Raw genomic sequence first — 19,200 nt, 5'->3', positions numbered from 1 at the left:
GGGTTTTTTTCTTCCCCTCAGTATTTCCTTATGTCTGAAAACTGAGTATTTCTTACAGGTCTTTGTGTTGCCACCCTGGGCATTGCAGTATTAATACGAATTTTGGTCACATATCTGATGGTGTGTTTTGCTGGTTTTAACATTAAGGAAAAGATATTTATTTCTTTTGCATGGCTTCCAAAGGCCACAGTCCAGGTAATGATGGATTTTAATTCCTATTTCTATATGATATCTTGAAATTTTTAATAAGAGAGCTTGTTCAAATTTGGTGAAAATAAGTATATGAAGTTTGATTTATGATAAGATTTTATACTGATTTACTCTTTAAAAGTTTTATTCTTGGTTTATTGATTCATTAAGTATGACAGCTCATTTAAATTTCTTTAGATCACCAGAGTGCAACTAAAAATCCAATAAATCCCTATACTACTAGAAAGTAGTAGTACATAGCAGGAAGGAAGAGTTTGAAATTTTATCAGTCAGAGCTCTCTAAATAACCCAGAGATAGTTATTAACTCTCTTCATTTCAATAAATAACATAGCCCATCTTAGTATTGAAATGTGACTGTATGATTGATGATCAGTTATGCTGGACTACAGTCTTTATATATAATGGAGAAAGATTTATTGAGAAATAACTCAGAACATGCTTTATTTCCTCAATTATTAGTTGACATTTAAAATTTTCAAACCAGCTGAACCTCCTGACAAACAATCATATGACCCAAAATTTGCGCGCTCCAATGAACAAGGCACTAACCAATAGGTGCTTGGAAGGATTTGCCAGGTATTTGGTAGCATACCTGTAATTGCTAATTAAATTAGAACTGTACAGATCATCGTTTGTTGCAAATGTAACATATCCCTGATGGTATTGTATATTCTCCAACTAATTACAAGTAATGAGACTTACTTGTTTCATCCTTGATTATTTTGTGATTATTTAAGTGTATAAATTTCTTGTTTCATGAAACGAAAATCAGATGTTAATTTAGGAAGCTTTGAGAGATGTGTATGCTGCTCTGGAACAATATGTCAGATTTTGTGTGGCTGCAGGGTTAGGGCATTATTCCAGAGAAGTTTTTCTTTCAATTGTACATTCATAGGAGTCTGAGATATAAACATAGTGGCTAAGAATGCTATGAAGTTAATACAGTACGGTACATAGAGTAGTTTCTCCCTCTAAAAGTAGTTTTTCCTTTTAACAGTGAGAGGAGTTTAGAGTAGTTTCTCCCTCTAAAAGTAGTTTCTCCTTTTAACAGTGTCTCCCACCTCCACACTGCCTCTGGTAACTTTAGCATGTAGAAAAAAAATCACTCTAGTTGCTTTGGTATGAAAGATTTGTTTCTAAAGTTAAAATTTGAAGGATGGCACTTTCCCGCTATGAAAACAAGTTTTAAACTAAGGAGAAATTATCTAGGATGTCTTGAATAACACATGTTCTCAAACAATTATTGTATAGAATTTCCCTTTTTCTTCTTTTGCCACTGCACAAGAAACAAGACTTTCTTATATATTTTTTCCATGTTAGTGTTCTTTAAACTATTTTTGTCTATGACCCATAAGAAGTATACTTTAAATGACATCTTAGTAAATATACAAACCCTCTCAACATACACACACATACACATTTATACATACAACAGAGAACTGAAAGGGAAATGTGTATTGTAATGTGTACAGTTCTTGCTGAGCATTCATGAAATGTTGAATTAGTTCTGGCACAAGGTGATATACCATAGCAAAGAGCCCTCAAACGCAGGGACTAAATGAGAGACTTTTTATGTCTTTCTAACCAGTGGTCAAGAATGACCATTCCGGAGCTGGCAAGGTAACTGCTGTTCTTGTGCCTTTCATCCGTGAGTCCAGCTTTCACCATTTCCATCCAATGGCAAGGGGAAAATAGTAAGGTCCATTTCTTTTCAGGGAACAATTAAAAGAAGCATTTATTACTTTTGCTCACCTGTCAGTGGCCAAAACTTAGATATATAGCTACAACTATTTGCAAAGAAGACTGAAAAAAAGAAGTCTCTATTTGAACAGCAATGTGACCAGCTAAAACTCAGCCACTTCTATTATAGAAGGGTAAAGGGGCATTCAGATATCATGGGCAATTAGTAGTCTCTGCCACGTGTCTTATCCACACTGATATTTTCTCTTCTGTTGTGTTGTCCTGGAGATCAACATTGTTGTGTTGTGTGAAATAAGGGGATAACCAGGTTGATTAATATATTTTTCCCTTGTGGCACTGATAATATTGCATTTTGTCTCTAAAAGATTTTTCATAATACCTCCCAATAGATAAATTTTAAATAAAACATTTCACCAATTCCTAAAGCAAAAAATTAATCAAATTCCTAATATGATCAACTTCAAGTTTCAAAGGTGCCTACCACTTTCAAGTTTCTTAATGTTTAACAATTAGTTTAGGCTCTGAAGCAATACTTACGTTTTTTCATTTAAAACTTCACTATCTTCCAATAAATATCACTGCATTTTTTCATCTTATCCTTTCTTAATTCCAAATTCCTAAAGATGAAAGAATGAGATGACCAGTAACTTTCATCTTTATTCAGGAGGAATTTAGTATAATCTTGTTATGGTTAATTAATATCCTAAGTCTGTATTTGCCTGGTGTTTTGAAATATATCTGCCTGATATTTTTGTAAGTTTGCCTTATTCAAATAGGTACATATGAATCATCCTTCTTTCCCTTGGCAAGGGCAGGGAGAGCTTTCAGATCATTAAAGTCAACTGCAGTACATTTTGAAAGAGGAATAAGAGAACTTTCATAATTGAGCAAAAGAATAAGACATTTGTTTTTGCAAATGATAACATAATTCACCTTTTTTCTATGTGCTTGTCTTATAATGCTTCCAACTTTACCTTTAACCTTTCATAGGCTGCAATAGGATCTGTGGCTTTGGACACAGCAAGATCACATGGAGAGAAACAGTTAGAAGGATATGGAATGGATGTGTTGACAGTGGCATTTTTGTCCATCCTCATCACAGCCCCAGTTGGAAGCCTACTTATTGGTTTGCTCGGCCCCAGACTTCTGCAGAAAGCTGAACAAAATAAAGATGAAGAAGATCAAGGAGAGACGTCTATACAAGTTTAGAGGTGAAAAGAGAGAATGCTGAATACAGCCCTCAGAAGCATGCTGTCAGTGCCTGCTTTTGTCAACTAGCAGAGACTAGTTTTATCCGGATGGATATTGACATATTTAGTGTTTAAGTGTAAATTAATAGAACCAGAGTGTGGCTTTTTTTTTTTAAACAGCATTTTTAGCTATTACCGGGATGGTGGTAATGTTCTACATCTGCAACCTGCTCCCTTCCTTATTTTTTTTCTTCAGATAACTATTCATCATTATCTCTTAGCTTGTATAGGGACATGTATACTTTGGGCTTCCCTGGTGGCTCAGCGGTAAAGAATCTGCCTACAATACAGTAGATGTAGGAATCACAGATTTGATCCCTGCGTTGGGAAGATCCCCTGGAGGAGGACATGGCAAGCTACTCCAGTATTCTTCCCTGGGAAATCCCATGGACAGAGGAGCCTGGCAAATTACGGTCCAGGGGTTGCATGGACCGAAGTGACTGAGCACACATCGATACTTTAGTGTACTACCACAATTTAATTTCAGTGTCCTGTTTTGCTAGCCAACAGCTTGCTCTGACTTAGTGTTACCATCACAATTTCATAATTCATGGTCACCTAACCTCTCATGCCTTGAATTGTATTGGGCCCTTTTTTCTTTTTGTTTTTAAATACCATAACACAATCCTTCATCCATTTCTACCTTCCCTCTTAATCTGCCTCTTTTCCATTTCTACCTCTCTTACTTGTCTTTCTATGAAGTAGTATTTCTGATTGTTCCCACCAAAAATTTTTAAAAGTACACAAAATATTTTAATTGGTTCTTTCTCTTGCACCTGTCCATGTGTCAAAGACTAAATCCTATCCCCCCAGTTAGCTTCACAGAGCCCCCCATTTCAGTGGCTCATCTGAGTTTCCTTCTACCTAAGCAGTGTCCTGACCCAGCCCTTTTTTTTTGTGACCCACATTTTCAGGCTCTTCCTGTTCTCTAGGTAAGAGACAGCTAATTTTTAAATCTATATCAGCCTCATGAATACCATATTAATCAGGGTAAGATAAGCTGCTATAATGAAGAAATGAAAAATTAAATACTTAAATAGAAAAATGTATTTTCCTCTTACAAAACCAGTTGACAGGGTTACTCTGCTCATGAGGTTTATTCAGAGACCCATGTCCTTCCATCCTGAGACTCTGCTGTGCCCTAGCTTAGGACAAAAGTCCCCTTTCTAGTCTTCAGGAAGAAGGAAAAAAAAGGAAGCCCAAGACAAGCAATTTATTTTTAAGAAAGTGATTTGGCAGCAGACACATCTCTCCTCTTACATTCTGTTGGTGATAATCACACCCACCCAGCTGAAAAGTATTATCTCTCACTAAGCATTCACATTCCCGGGAGATGGAAAGACCAGATTTGAGAGCCAGAAGTACTATCGTGTTGGGTGTTACCGTCACCTAGTAGCATATTCTTGCAGGTTAACAAGGATTATCTAAAGATGTAACTTTAACCAAAAGAATGACTTCCATGGCAGGAATTTCAGGAATTGTGACATGCTAGTAGAGAAGATAAGAAAGTCTTATCTGCAGAAGTCTCATTTTATCCCACTTAATCAACTGACCATTTCTGCTTTTTTGAATCACTTGTTAAGTTCCTCTACTCTAGGTCAGCTCCTGTCTAGTTGTTAGAATAATCATGTTTAGATAATGTTGTCATTAGACTACCTAAGGTTCTGATTTAATAGAGACAAATACATGAACAATCTGTAAAAAGGGCTATAAGTACTCTGACAGAAGTGAGTATAGGGTACATTCACCCTTCAGACTACTCTTCCAACCCTTCCTGTCATGACTTTCAAGCTGTTCGAAACCAGCTTAATTTTTATTAATCTAACATAATAGGAAGCCAGAGAGTTTTCATTTTTACATCAGCCTGACTCTGATTCCTCTATGGGACTGTATTCCCTTAGTGTTTATGTTCTCAACATGGACCAGACTAGTTTATACCAAAGTTCAGAGAGGTGAACTTCCTTGGCCAGATGCGCCTTGGTTGTAGCACCATAAACTTAATGCTCATCTGGTCCTCTACTTTCACAGCCTCTGAAACTAGAGTCACCCAACAAATATTTACTAAAGCCTTTGGTGGCCCAGGCACATTATAAAGACTAATGTTGTTGCCATCTTTAAGGATCTGATAGTCTGATTGAGGATAGCAACCATTAAACAAGAAGTTGCAAAACAGTGTGATAAGTGCCATGATGCAGAGAGTACAGGGGTGCCAGGGAGCTCATAGCAGGAGTAACCCATAAATCAGGGGGAGGTGCACTTTAGGCACCCACTCCAGTATTCTTGCCTGGAGAATCCCAGGAACAGAGGAGCCTGTTGGGCTGCCATCTCTGGGGTCGCACAGAGTCGGACATGACTGACGCAACTTAGCAGCAGCAGCAGCAGCACTTGAGGCACAGCCTCCAGAGAAAGTAGGACCTCGGCTAGGATGTGGGGATAACTAGGACTTAGCAAAAGGCACGGGAGACCCAAGGGTGCTGCAGTTAGTGCAGGTTCCCATGTTCACCAGTAACTCTTCTCCATGTAACATAACAGGCTTTCAATACTTACTAATACAAAATACACTTAGTATAAGCAAATAAGAATGTTGTTGTAAATATTCAAGACCCCAAGAAAGAATTAGAAATGGAAATTCAGAGTGTAGAAATAGTTGAAAATCCCCAAAAGTGACTGCCCATAGCCTATGCCATTTTCAGAGCATGTGGTGACTTTTTGCCTACCCCTCCTTGGTGAGCGCCACCAACCAAGTCTCTGTGGCTGTCTGTCTAGTGGGCTTCCCTGGCAGCTCAGTGAAGAATCTGCCTGCAATGCAGGAGACCCAGGTTCCATCCCTGGGTCAGGAAGATTCCCTGGAATAGGAAATGGCCCACTCCAGTATTCTTGCCTGGAGAATCCCCATGGATAGAGGGGCCTTGCAGGCTACAGTCCATGTAGTCACAAAGAGTTGGACAGGACTGAATGACTAACACTTTCACTTTCTCTGTGCGGTGTTGGTCTCTGCAGGACTCACTGTGAAGTCTCAGGTTTGTTTTGTCACCACAAAGTAAACCACAGCTCTTTTCTTGGTTGGTAAACTCAGAGTTAACTTGATACAGAATGCTGACTCAAGCCAATCAAACTTACCCCTCCCCACCACAGATAGAAACCAATGCTTTAACCCCTGGGTGACTGAAAGAAAGGTGTATCATATACATACTTCTATCAGAGTACTTGTAGTCCTTTTTTCAGTTTGTTTCTGGGTTTGTTGCCTATTAAATTAACCCTTGAGGGGTGGGAGCCTTACTTGGTCATCTTTGAAACCTCAGCAATTTTTACAGGATATGGAGCAGGGTAGGCATTTAGTAAATTGTTATGAACTGAATCAGTGAGGAGATTCTCTTTCAGTATCAGAAACCTACCTGCCACATAACAGTTTAGATTTTAGTCCACTTAGTGCATCTAAGCTGCTCGGGCTACTACAACAAAATACCATAGACTGAGTGACTTAAACAACCAACATTTATCTTCTCACAGTTCTGAGGCTGGAAGTCAAATGTGAGAGTTGCCAGCAATGATCAGGCTCTGATGAGAGCTCTCTTCCTGGCATGCTAATAGCCTCCTTCTCATTGGGTTCTCACGGGGTGGTGGGAGGAGGGAGGTTGTGAGGGGATGGGAATGGAGGAGAATATGCAAGCTCTCTGTTGTCTCCTCTAATAAAGTCACTAATCCCACCATGAAGGCTCTAGCCTCATGACTTAATCTAATATAATTACCTCTCAAATTCTCCCTGTCCAAACACCATCACGTTGAGGGGTTATGGCTTCAGCTTATGAATTTAGTTGGGGGACAGAGTTCAGTACACATCAAGGGCTTCATACTTCCAAGGACAGCACCAAGCAAACACTGTAAACTTGCTCTCTTCAACACCCTTTTTTTCCTAAGGTGGGTGCTGTCAACCTCTCCTCTGAGAAGTGTTTGTTTCTCTTTAGGCAGACTGATTAGGTTTCTGCTTTTTAAGTTATTTTCGCCTTCCCGTGTTTTCCTTTCTGGTATTAACTCCATATAACATGGACTGGACTTGAGTGTTCTCAAAATGTTCTCAGTCATGTGTTTGCAAATGATCTCACCCATTACCTTCTTTAAAAATAGTAATGATTATTTTGTCTGATTACAAAATAATACATTTGCATTGCAGAAAATCTAGAACGCAGAAAAGCACAAGAAAGAAAAATGAAACTACTGTTAATGCAAACACCCATTTTATTTTGATTCTTTTAAATTTTACTTTTGCAGTCTGGGGGATGTCTTATTTTCAGAATGATACCTCATCCACTGAATTCGTTGGGTGAAAGGCAATATAAATATATTTGACTTCTGTGAAGATATATAGATTGAAGATTTTTTGTTATATATAATGAATGCTAAGCCTTCCAAAAATTACTTATTCACCCTGTAATATTCAAATATTAATTTTGCAATGAATAAAACAGACAAATCCCTGCCTTTACAGAGTTTATGTTCTAAAATCCATTCATTCATTCACTCAAAATACACTTGTAACTTTCCTACTGTGTGCCAGTTTTGCTAGGTCCTGGGGAACACAGTGATGAAGAATATATTCAAGATGGAACTTGAATTCTAGTGGGAGACTGACTCTAATACTTGCCTTCAGAAAGCTTTCAAGAAGAAAGATGTGTACAAATAGCTGTAATCCAAATGAACGATTCAAAACTGTTCTCAGTGAGGAAAACTTCTTAAAGGTGATACGTGAACTGGATCTAGAAGAGTGGACATGATTTGGATTGATGAGTTGATATTAGGGAGTAAGGCAAAGAAAGGAACAGCTAGGTAGAGGGTTGGTATATTAGTGAAGTGTGAAAACAGTAAAGCCAGGGGTACAATAAATGACTGACACTTAAGGTTGATAAAGAGAAGTAGTGAGAAGTAAGACTGGAAAAGAAAGTTGGCGCTTAAATCATACCAAACTGGTCATTGGCCAAATTTCTATTTTTACTGAAGTGCTTTCAGAAGTACAGAACTATTTATATAGAAGATATTTTTGAAACTACTTTCATATCAAACTTAGGGAATACTGCTATCATGATTAAGGTTCTCTTTGTTCCTCAAAAGGTTTTTTGTTTTTTGTTTTGCTTTTAATGACATTGTTGCAAATATAACCAATTTAATTATTTTTAACTTATCCTTGATTTTTTTTTTCTTACCAAAAAAGCTTCAGATGTTTCTTTAGGCATTTTTAAGTGATTATTATTAAATTTTTATTATATTGTCTTTAAGTAAATGAAGGACATTACTTTTGAAACTTTTCAGAATATATTTCTATATGAATAATCTATGTAGTTTTGTGTAACAGATGGGAACTGCTTCCTACCATTTTGGGAGCAAGTGATATCACGTGTTTTAGTTGACTAAAATTAAATATAGCCTGAATCCTCTGACCTGGTGAGAATTTCAAAACTCTATTTGTTGATATGCCTCCCATTTTCCTTCAGTAAACCCTAAAGCACTTGAACTCCAGCAGTCCATGGCACCTGAGGCTTAGAGCAGTGTCTTGGAGGCAAGCAGGCTCCTCTCAAAGATCCTTCTTCCCAGCTTTACCATTTGGTCTTCATCCCAGTAACCTTGGGAGTCTCCTTGCTTTTTCCTTTCCTACCATGAGAACAAAGCCTTTCCTTAACCCTATAAATCACAAAAGACCCTGTCTACTCTTATAAAACAAGGAAGAAAATGACTTTCAGTCCTTATTTTCTGACTTTCAGAAAACAGAAAATGAGCTACCTATACCATGCTGAAGGTAGGAAAGGGTTACAATACAAGAATTTCTTAGTCATCCAAGAAAGAGTTGTGATTTGAATAAAATCTTAAATGATAAATAAGAAAAGGGGTAAAGGAACACTCCCCATAAACCGAATGACTTAAGAAAAAACATGGAGGCAAAAAGGAATTTGTGTGTGTGTGCAGGAGAAAAAGTCGTTTAGAGTATCAAAGAGAGAGAAAAATAGGAAAGGTGAGTTTGTCTTTCTATGAAGTTTGGACTTTCTGTAATTTGTCTTTGTCTATGTTGTAGGAAGCTTGGGGACCTCAGAGAGGGAACTTTAAGACCACCTTTGGCACTGAGAACCCAAACTTTCTGGGCCCATCTTCAAGAGCAGTTCTGCTTCTATTTGTTTCATATGAAGGTTTCCACATAAGATTTCATGGTGGGGTGGGGCGGGGCGGGGAGACAAAGCAAAGGTTTTACATAGATAATAGGATATTGAATGTTTACTTTGTATTAAGCTCTGTTCCAGACACTTGGCCACGCATCAATTTATTCTCACAACACCACCACATCCTTTACAGAGAAGAAAACCCCAAAGCTCAGAGAGATTATATATTTGCCTGTGGTCCCAAAGCTACAAAGTGGCAGTGCTGAACTTTGAGCGCAGTCCTAACCCCAGAAACTGCTCCTTTTAAGGCCGTACTAAAATTGACGTAAAGGGAAACACCTTCTAAAGTTTTGACAAGGTACTTCCGGCACATGCATCCCCTGGCGTTGCTTTCTGGCTCATCAGCCCTCTGAGGTCAACTCCCTCTCCGGACACAATAAGTCAATACTCTGAAGAGACGTGGAACGGGTAGAATAAACTGAAAACACAGCAGGCGGTTCCAGAGGACCCCAGAAACCTCCGGCTCCGAAGGATGGGGCGACCGTGACGCCAATTAAATACGTCAGTTCGGCCCGCAGTCGGCAGCCCCGCCCCATCGCATTAGCCCCGCCCATGCTCTGGCGACCTGCAGCGTTTACCTCAGGGCTGCGCGTGGGCCCGGCGGCGGTTGCTGTGCTCCCACGTCGCTCCCTGGGCAGCGGGAGCTGCTGTAGAGATTGTAGGTACAGCCCATTTGTCTTTACCCTCCCTTTCGGCACTATTCCCTCGTTTCTCGCGGTCTTTCCCCTCCGGTGGCGCCCAGGAACGCCTTCCCGTCCCCTTCGCTCTAAGGAGCTTACGTCTGCTCCTTTGCCGGGCTCTTAGGAAACAGCCACAGAAGTTTGTTTCTTCTCTCGTCTCTCTGACTCGTTTCTTTGCTCCCTCACCCCACGTGTCTCTCTTTATTCTCTCTGTTCCTCTTGCATTTCTTTCTCTCATTTTACAGAGTACTCGCAGATAAGAAAGAAGAGGTTTGTCAGTCAAGACTGACAGAAAAATTAAGTTTATTAGGCGCAGACTCTCGTACAGACGGTGAATATCTGCAAATGAACGTTCTCAAGCTCCTGTGATTGGAGGTGTGCTCCAGGATTGGTTGCTGATACTGGAAGGCTCACCTCCCTCCTCCCGCGCCCCTCACCCCGCCTCTTTCTTTCGGCTTTGATCGCCTTGGACAAGCCCTTCAGATCAGTGCTTTTGAAGGATAGAAGGCTGTTGTTGCACAGGTACCATGTGTCAGGCGTATCGTGTAGGAGTCCTTGTGAGAGGCCTGCACCTGGCCCCCGACGCCTCTCTGTGTGTGTCCTGTAGTCTATAAAAGATCAGATGGGATGATGGAGAGGAAAGATTGGCTTGGGTCGCACCGAGAAAGGTCAGACCCCACTAAATAATTTTCCATAAGAATAAATAGTATTGTTATTTGTGCAACAGAAGTATGGGAAATTAACACGTTACTCTCACACGTAAAGAATTCAAGCCCCAGACGTTTTGGTCACTGTGCCTATGAAATGGATATTCATATTTACTACCTTCTGTGAGTACTGAATTTATACCGCTGGTTTTGTCAGTTGACTCTCTTGTTTTAACTCCTGCCCAATACCAGACACGACTGAGCAACTAACACTTTTCCATTTACCAAATAGTAAAAACTTGGGAAGAAAATGTGTATAGGGGGAGTATTTTTATTTTGCTCACCTTACATTTGATCTGCTTATTAAAAATCTAAAGTTCTGAGTTTTGAGTTCTGTATATGGGACCAAAGATACAAAGTTGAGAGACATCAGCATGTATTAATAGATAAAACTGCCTAGGGAAAGTGTGTTCATAGAGAGCATTCCAGTGATTAGAGGTAAAACAGAGGAGAAGAAGTAAGCAAAGGAGGTGGAGTAAGCAGTGAGATAGGAAGAAAACCCGAAGCATGTGGTGACTTAAGAAGCCAAGATGACAAAGCATGGCTAATGGTACTGACACATGCTGAGAGGTAATGTAAAATAAATCACTGCTGAGTTTTGATAAGCACAATAAAAGTATGTGTGATGTGAAGAAATGGACGTAGCTCTGTGGATATCTCAAGATATTTCACTATGAAGAACTGAGAAATGGCATATATGGGGTGGAAGTAGAATTCTTAAACATGGGGATGCTTAAGTATGTTTTTAACCTAATGGGAGTGATCCAGTGTAGAGGGAGAAAATATTGTACAAGAGAAAATGTATCTCTTAAAAGTGGTGTCTCTGAGAAAGTGAGAGGGAATTGAGTGCAGGGAATATGTAGAAATGTCGACCTAGGAACATGAACATAAAACATAGTAACTAGAAGAAAGGCAGCGAGTATAGGTAGGGATGCAGATACAGGGGTGGATTCAGTGATCAGAAGATGAGTTTCTGCCTGAAGTTCGTAGGAGAAGGAACATTTGGGTGAAAGTTTTGAGAGGTGAAGAGAAAATATAAGAATAGTCATTTTGAACACAGAAGCTGTCATACTTGTCTTAGTTCGTTCAGGCTGCTGTAACAACAACAAAAAATACAGTCCGGTTGTCTTACAAACAGAATTTTTTTCTCACAGTTCTAGATGCTGAGAGGTCCAAGATCAAGGTGCCAGCAGATTCAGTGTCTGGTGAGGGCTCAATTCTTGGTTCGTATGTGTCTGAAAAAGGCAAGGGAGCTCTCTGGGTCTCTTTTATAAGAGCATTAATCACATTCATGTGTGCACTGCCCTCATGAACTAATCACCTCCCAAAGGCCCAGCTCCTAATACCACTATCACATTGGGGGTTAGGATTTCTACATATGGATTTTGAGGAGATACAAATATTCAATCTGTAGCAATACTAGAGAAGCATAGTAGCATAGCTGGGCAGAATTGAGTGGCCATTTGATGTTTGTGGCCTTGTGAGTGTGTAGCTAAGATAGGGTGGGAAAAGGATCATAGGAGCCAAGGAGATCAAGAAACTGAAAGATCAGAGTGGTGGGTGGGCAGCACTTGGGTGTCGGTAGATAAGTTAGTGGCTAACCTAGTCCTTGAACCCACATATCCTGCCTTAGCATAATGTGGTACTATTTTACTGAGAGAAATGATTCAAATTGTTACTGTTTTGTGCCACCTACACTTCCAGTTAACATTTTCTCAAAAATTGTGGCCTGATATTTTTTGTTCCATATGTCTAAATTCTAGACTTTCAATGACTGGTATTTCTAACTCTTTTGTCCCTTTAATATTTACTTGTTAAATGTTTTGGCTTGTTTATCTGTGTGTGTGTGTGTTTTGTTTTTGTTTTAAATCAAATTTATTATCATTCATATATCATACTATTCATAAACTATTTGTTTATTTAAAGTATACATTTCAGTGCTTTTGGTGTATTCACATATATGAATAACTATCATTATGGTTTTGGAACATTTTCATCACCTTAAAAAGAAACCCCATGCCTTATTGCTAAAAACTTTGTGTCCTCCCCATTCCTAACCCTGCTGCTGCTGCTGCTGCTAAGTCACTTCAGTCGTGTCCGACTCTGTGCGACCCCATAGACGGCAGCCCACCAGGCTTCCCCGTCCCTGGGATTCTCCAGGCAAGAACACTGGAGTGGTTTGCCATTTCCTTCTCCAATGCATGAAAGTGAAGTCGCTCAGTCGTGCCCGACTCTTAGCGACCCCATGGACTGCAGCCCACCAGGCTCCTCCATCCATGGGATTTTCCAGGCAAGAGTACTGGAGTGGGGTGCCATTGCCTTCTCCGTTCCTAACCCTACCCAACTACTAATCTACTTTCTGTCTCTATAGATTTCCCTATTATATACTTTCACATAAATGGATAATATGTAATCTTTTGTGATTGGCTTTTTTCATTTAGTATTATGTTTTCAAGGTTTATCATAGCATGTATTTTAAATGGCTGGATAATATTCCGTTGTGTAGGTGTACCACATTTTGCTTATCCATTCATCTGCTGATGAATATTTGGGTTGATCTGCCTTTTGGCTATTATTAATAATGCTGATATAAATATTTGTTTATAGATTTCTGCGTGGACATATGTTTTCTTGAGAATATACCTAAGAGTAAAATTGCTAGGTCATCTGGTAACTATGTTAAATCATTTCAGGAACTGCCAGATTGTTTTCCAAAGTGGCTGTATCATTTAACATTATCACCAGCAGTAGAGGAGGATCCTATTTCTCCAAATCATTGTCAATACTTGTTATGTGACTTTTATTTTAGAGAGATATAGTTGATATACGATATTATATAAGCTTCGGGTGTACAACATAGTGAGTCACAATTTTTAAAAGTTGTACTCCATTTATAGCTATTATAATACATTGCCTGTATTCCCTGTGCTGTACAATATATCATTGCAGCTTGTTTGTTTTATACATAGTAGTTTGTACCTCTTAATCTGCTACCCCTATATTCCCCTCCCTCTTCCCTCTCACCACTGGTAACCACTAGTTTGTTCTCTATGTCTGTCTGTTTCTTTTTTGTTATATTCATTAGTTTGTTTTAGATTCCACTTATAAGTGAAATCATACAGTATTTAGCTTTGTTTTTTAAAACATTCCCATGCATATGTGTTTATTAAAGTACAAAAGCCAACATTTTAGGTGCTAAAGGGAAGATGAAGGAGGAGATTTGGAACTCCTGTTTATAGAGCTGAGATGGCCAGTAACAGGAAGACCTGATCTGTAGTCCTTCTAATAACAATAATAATAATATCATCTGGATACTCCTTTACATTTTGTGTTATACTTTGATTTTCTCATCTCATTTGAATTTATAACTACCTTTTTCAGATAAGAAAACTGAGGCTTAGAGAGGTTAAGGATCTTGACAAAGGACACATACTCAGAAAGTAGCAAAATTATTAACCATGGTATTCTGATAATAAGTCCCATATCTTTCACGGTAGCAGTTTGCTTTTACACTTTTTACACTCCAATATATCCAAAGTGATAGCAAAGAAAAACTCTAAGTAGAAAAACTAAGTAGAAAACTAAGTAGAAAGACTAAGTAGAAAAACTGCTAAGTAGAAAGTCATGGTTGCCTGGAGTCCTCATACAATGTGAAAACATTTTGTACGTGTTTAAAATCCAACAGTTAATGGGATTAGATATTTATCCACCATTTATTATGTTAGGTAATTCAAAGAACTCAGAAATGATTATGAAATCGGCACTGATTCAGTCTACCGAGAAAACAGGTGAAAATGCGAGTCTCTGAGAAGCATTTCTTGGATCCCATGTATCGTACATGGAGAAGAAAATGACAGCCCACTCCAGTATTCTTGCCTGGAGAATCCCATAGACAGAGGAGCCTGGCATGCTATAGTCCATGGGGTCACAAGAGTCAGACACAACTTAACAACTAAACTACCACTACCATATATCATATGTGCTTCCACAATACCCTGCTGCTGCTGCTGCTAAGTCGCCTCAGTCGTGTCCGACTCTGTGCAACCCCATAGACAGCAGCCCACCAAGCTCCTCTTCCCATGGGATTCTCCAGGCAAGAACACTGGAGTGGGTTGCCATTTCCTTCTCCGCCACAATACCCTATACTGACTAAATTCTATATAAGGAAGAATACAGTGCCAGTTACTTAGTGTACTCTCAATATTTATTAAGTGAAAAAGGGATGGTAATCAAACATGCAGTTATCACACTGGGGTGGATCCTACCATAAGAATGTAGACTGAAGGGAGCTTCTACAATAATAACTTCTTAAACTATGTAGAATTAGCTGGGCCAAAAGCCAGGGTGTGGAGTGAGGAGACAACATATAAAATTGATAAAGTCTTGAAGATGTAAAGCATGACCACAGTGAAGAACTACAGTTTAGTACAGTTGAAGTTTAGAATGCCAAGTAAAGAATAAGGAGATACACAAGGACAAAGTTAGCTGTTATAACAGAGGGCTGTGTAAGCTGAGTTTGAGGAGTCTGGATGTTTTTCTTCTATGGGAAGCTATTCAAGAATATTAAGCAGGTCACTCTACATTTTAGAAGATTACTCTGCATTATGAAAATTACAGTAGGGAGGACCAAAGCTAGAAAAATGGGGAAAACCATTGGAAAGGCCATTATGGTGTTTAGGGAGAAAGGTGCTTATGGCCTGGACTGTGGTAGTGGCAATTTACATGGAGAAAAGTGGAAAATTTTTTTTAATATTTAGGAGTTTGTGTTATGATTTAGTAACTCACTGAATGTTGGGAGAAAAGGAAAAGTGGGGAGAAGGAATGACTCCTCAGATTGTAACTTGAGCAACTAGGTAGATGGTAGCTTTACTCTGAGATAGTAAATTTTCTGAAGAAGGAATAGATTTGGTGGGGAAAGGTCTTGGGTTCAGTTGTGCATAGACTGAGCTTAAGATACTTATAAAGGTGGTCAAGTAGAGATATTCAATATTTTGGTAAATATACCAGATAGAATCTCAGGAGGGCTTCTCTAGCCCAGACTCATCAGCTTACTGGTCATAATTGGAGCCATTGGGAGTAAAGTAAATTTCTTAAAAAATAGAGTGATAAGAAAAAAGGGCATAAGGCAAAATCCCAAGGAACTTCCACATTTAAGGGATAGACAGAAAGAAAGAAGCTTGTAAAGAAGCCCAAGGATAAACAACTAGAGAGAGAGGGAGGGTAGAGAAGTGACCAAATGATGTGAGAGTTCAAAAAAGATGACTTCCAGTTTTGGGTGTACCTTGCAGGAAGCTTTTCTTGAAATAACCCTTAAGCAACAGATATAATTTGCAAAAAAAGAGATGCAATAGGAAGGTATTCCAAGCAAATAAAAGTAAACAAATAAAACATAGAAGAGCAGTTAACAGTTTGCCTTAAATATAGTGTCAAAATAGCTACAGAGAAAGCGGACAAGATGGTTTGATGCCATGTTGTGAAAAACCTTGGATTCTGAGTAAGTTGTTAGTAACTTTATACTGTAGGTGAGAAAAACCATTGTGTTTGGTACTAAGAAAAAGACAAGAATATAAAACATACTCTGAATCCTGGAATACCTTACCATTTTATTGTGGAGACAACATCTGGGCACCTTAAAAGAATAAAAATTCATGATAATATCTGATTAATGAGAACTGAATATCCATAGAAATTTTAATAGTGGCAGAGTCCATTTGAATTGGAGTAGTATTGTTCAGATTTGTATTGTCCTTATTAAACAGTAATGCTAGCTAGTCATTACCTTAAAAAAAAAACTGATCTAGATTGATTGCTCTTTATAAAAGGTAGTCTCAATAAATATAACTTTTATTTATTTTATTTATTTATTTTAATTAGAGGCTAATTACTTTACAATATTGTATTGGTTTTGCCATACATCAACATGAATCTGCCACAGGTGTACACATGTTCCCAATCCTGAACCCGCCTCCCACCTCCCTCTGCATACCATCCCTCTGGGTCATGCCAGTGCACCAGCCCCAAGCATCCTGTATCCTGCATCGAACCTGGACTGGCGATTCGTTTCTTATATGATATTATACATGTTTCAATGCCATTCTCCCAAATCATCCCCCGCCTCCACGGAGTCCAAAAGACTGTTCTATACATCTGTGTCTCTTTTGCTGTCTTGCATACAGGGTTATCGTTACCATCTTTCTAAATTCCATATATATGTGTTAGTATACTGTATTGGTGTTTTTCTTTCTGGCTTACTTCACTCTGTATAATTGGCTCCAGTTTCATCCACCTCATTAGAACTGATTCAAATGTATTCATTTTAATGGCTGAGTAAATACTCCATTGTGTATATGTACCACAGCTTAAATATAACTTTTAAATTCATTTGTTCAGAAAGAATTATACTGTTACTTGTTTTCACTTGATGATCTTGATGTAAACTCAAAAAGGCTTCTGTCTGAAAGGCAGCAATAGTTCCCAAGATTCTAAAGGCATGCATATGAACCCAGACATTGACATATATACTTTATCTAATGTTCATTTAACAAATATATGTGTCAGTAATGTGTGAACCATGAACTTCCAGATGTTCAAGTTGGTTTTAGAAAAGGCAGAGGAACCAGAGATCAAATTGCCAACATCCACTGGATCATCGAAAAAGCAAGATTTCCAGAAAAACATCTATTTCTGCTTTATTGACTATGCCAAAGCCTTTGTGTGGATCACAATAAAGTGTGGGAAATTCTGAAAGAGATGGGAATACCAGACCACCTGACCTGCCTCTTAAGAAACCTGTATGCAGATCAGGAAGCAACAGTTATAACTGGACATGGAACAACAGACTGGTTCCAAATAGGAAAAGGAGTTCGTCAAGGCTGTATATTGTCACCCTGCTTATTTAACTTATAGGCAGAGTACATCATGAGGAACGCTGGCCTGGAAGAAGCACAAAGTGGAATGAAGATTGCTGGGAGAAATATCAATAACCTCAGATATGCAGATGACACCGCCCTTATGGCAGAAAGTGAAGAGGAACTAAAAAGCCTCTTGATGAAAGTGAAAGAAGAGAGTGAAAAAATTGGCTTAAAGCTCAACATTCAGAAAACTAAGATCATGGCATCTGGTCCCATCACTTCATGGCAAATAGATGGGGAAACAGTGTCAGACTTTATTTTTTTGGGCTCCAAAATCACTGCAGATGGTGATTGCAGCCATGAAATTAAAAGACACTTACTCCTTGGAAGGAAAGTTATGACCAACCTAGAGAGCATATTCAAAAGCAGGGACATTACTTTGCCAACAGAGGTCTGTCTAGTCAAGGCTATGGTTTTTCTAATAGTCATGTATGGATGTGAGAGTTGGACTGTGAAGAAAGCTGAGTGCCGAAGAACTGATGCTTTTGAACTGTGGTGTTGGAGAAGACTCTTGAGAGTCCCTTGGACTGCAAGGAGATCCAACCAGTCCATCCTAAAGGAGATCAGTCCTGGGTGTTCGTTGGAAGGACTGATGCTGAAGCTGAAACTCCAGTACTTTGGCCACCTCATGCGAAAAGTTGACTCATTGGAAAAGACCCTGATGCTGGAAGGACTGGGGACAGGAGGAGGAGGGGACAACAGAGGATGAGATGGTTGGATGGCATCACTGACTCGATGGACATATATTTGGGTAAACTCCAGAAGTTGGTGATGGACAGAGAGGCCTGGCGTGCTGCGATTCATGGGGTTGCAAGGAGTCGGACACGACTCAGTGACTGAACTAATGCTTAGTAGCTAAGGGCATGCACTACATATTGAAACACATCTGAACTCAACTCTTGTACTGCCATTCTCAAAGGAAGGAAAAAAGTTCAAATCTCTCTTAAAATAGTTAATGTATAACTCTGTATACATTATGATTTTTTGAAGAAATTTTCTTCAAATGTTATGTGTCCAGTTAGTGCACCTGTCAAATTTAATTGATGTTTCTTAAATATGTAGGGACAAGAGATGAGGAATGGTTTCAGGTGTTTAGCTAAGTCACAAAATGAATCACCCACATTTAGAAGGGTCTTCCCTGGTGGCTCAGATGGTAAAGAATCTGCCTGCAATGCAGGAGACTTGGCCATAAACTTTTGCTAAATAATATGTATAGTCGCTAGATGTCACTATTGTCAACATTGCTCCAAAAGAATAAACCCAAAGTACATTATACACTACAGGAACACACACCAAGAGAAAGACAAGAAGTTGTTTCTATTAAGTGACAGAAGACGTGTGTGTGTGTGTGTGTGTGTGTGTGTGTGTGTGTGTGTATACACACATGATGTTTATACAAGATGTGAAGTTCCCAAGCAGCATGTATTGGTATTTTCTCACACTGTTTGTTTTGCAGTAAGTCCATAAGGGAATAGAAAGTGAAAGAAAAGTGAAAGTGAAGTCACTCAGTTGTGTCCGACCCTCTGCCATCCAGTGG

The 19,200-nt window shown here is 39.0% G+C and overlaps 2 protein-coding genes across 15 annotated transcripts in view; both read left to right on the top strand.

Annotated features, from left to right (window-relative positions):
- SLC9B2 (solute carrier family 9 member B2) overlaps positions 1-7,645 on the top strand; it is a 64,321-nt gene extending 56,676 nt beyond the window's left edge. For all 9 annotated transcript variants that reach the window (XM_055587844.1, XM_055587841.1, XM_055587848.1 and 6 more), the window contains 2 exons: positions 59-195; positions 2,903-7,645. In XM_055587844.1, coding sequence (XP_055443819.1) covers positions 59-195; positions 2,903-3,121 — 356 coding nt within the window. In that variant the 3' untranslated portion in view covers positions 3,122-7,645. The remainder of the gene's footprint in view (positions 1-58; positions 196-2,902) is intronic.
- Positions 7,646-9,902: 2,257 nt separating this feature from the next.
- The window catches only part of SLC9B1 (solute carrier family 9 member B1), a 72,470-nt gene continuing 63,172 nt past the window's right edge, over positions 9,903-19,200 (top strand). For 2 of the 6 annotated variants that reach the window (XM_055587839.1, XM_055587836.1), the window contains exons 1-2: positions 10,072-10,567; positions 11,913-11,957. The gene's annotated coding sequence lies outside the window, so the exon portion shown is untranslated. Of the gene's footprint in view, positions 10,028-10,071; positions 10,568-11,912; positions 11,958-19,200 lie in introns of those variants that run through there. The other 4 variants (XM_055587835.1, XM_055587837.1, XM_055587834.1 and 1 more) reach the window with 4 other exon arrangements.

The sequence above is a fragment of the Bubalus kerabau genome, chromosome 7 (genome assembly GCF_029407905.1).
Source record: "Bubalus kerabau isolate K-KA32 ecotype Philippines breed swamp buffalo chromosome 7, PCC_UOA_SB_1v2, whole genome shotgun sequence".
Taxonomy (NCBI): Eukaryota; Metazoa; Chordata; class Mammalia; order Artiodactyla; family Bovidae; genus Bubalus; species Bubalus kerabau.
Note: the sequence above shows the minus strand (reverse complement) of the source record. Positions and strands in the feature narration are given on the sequence as shown.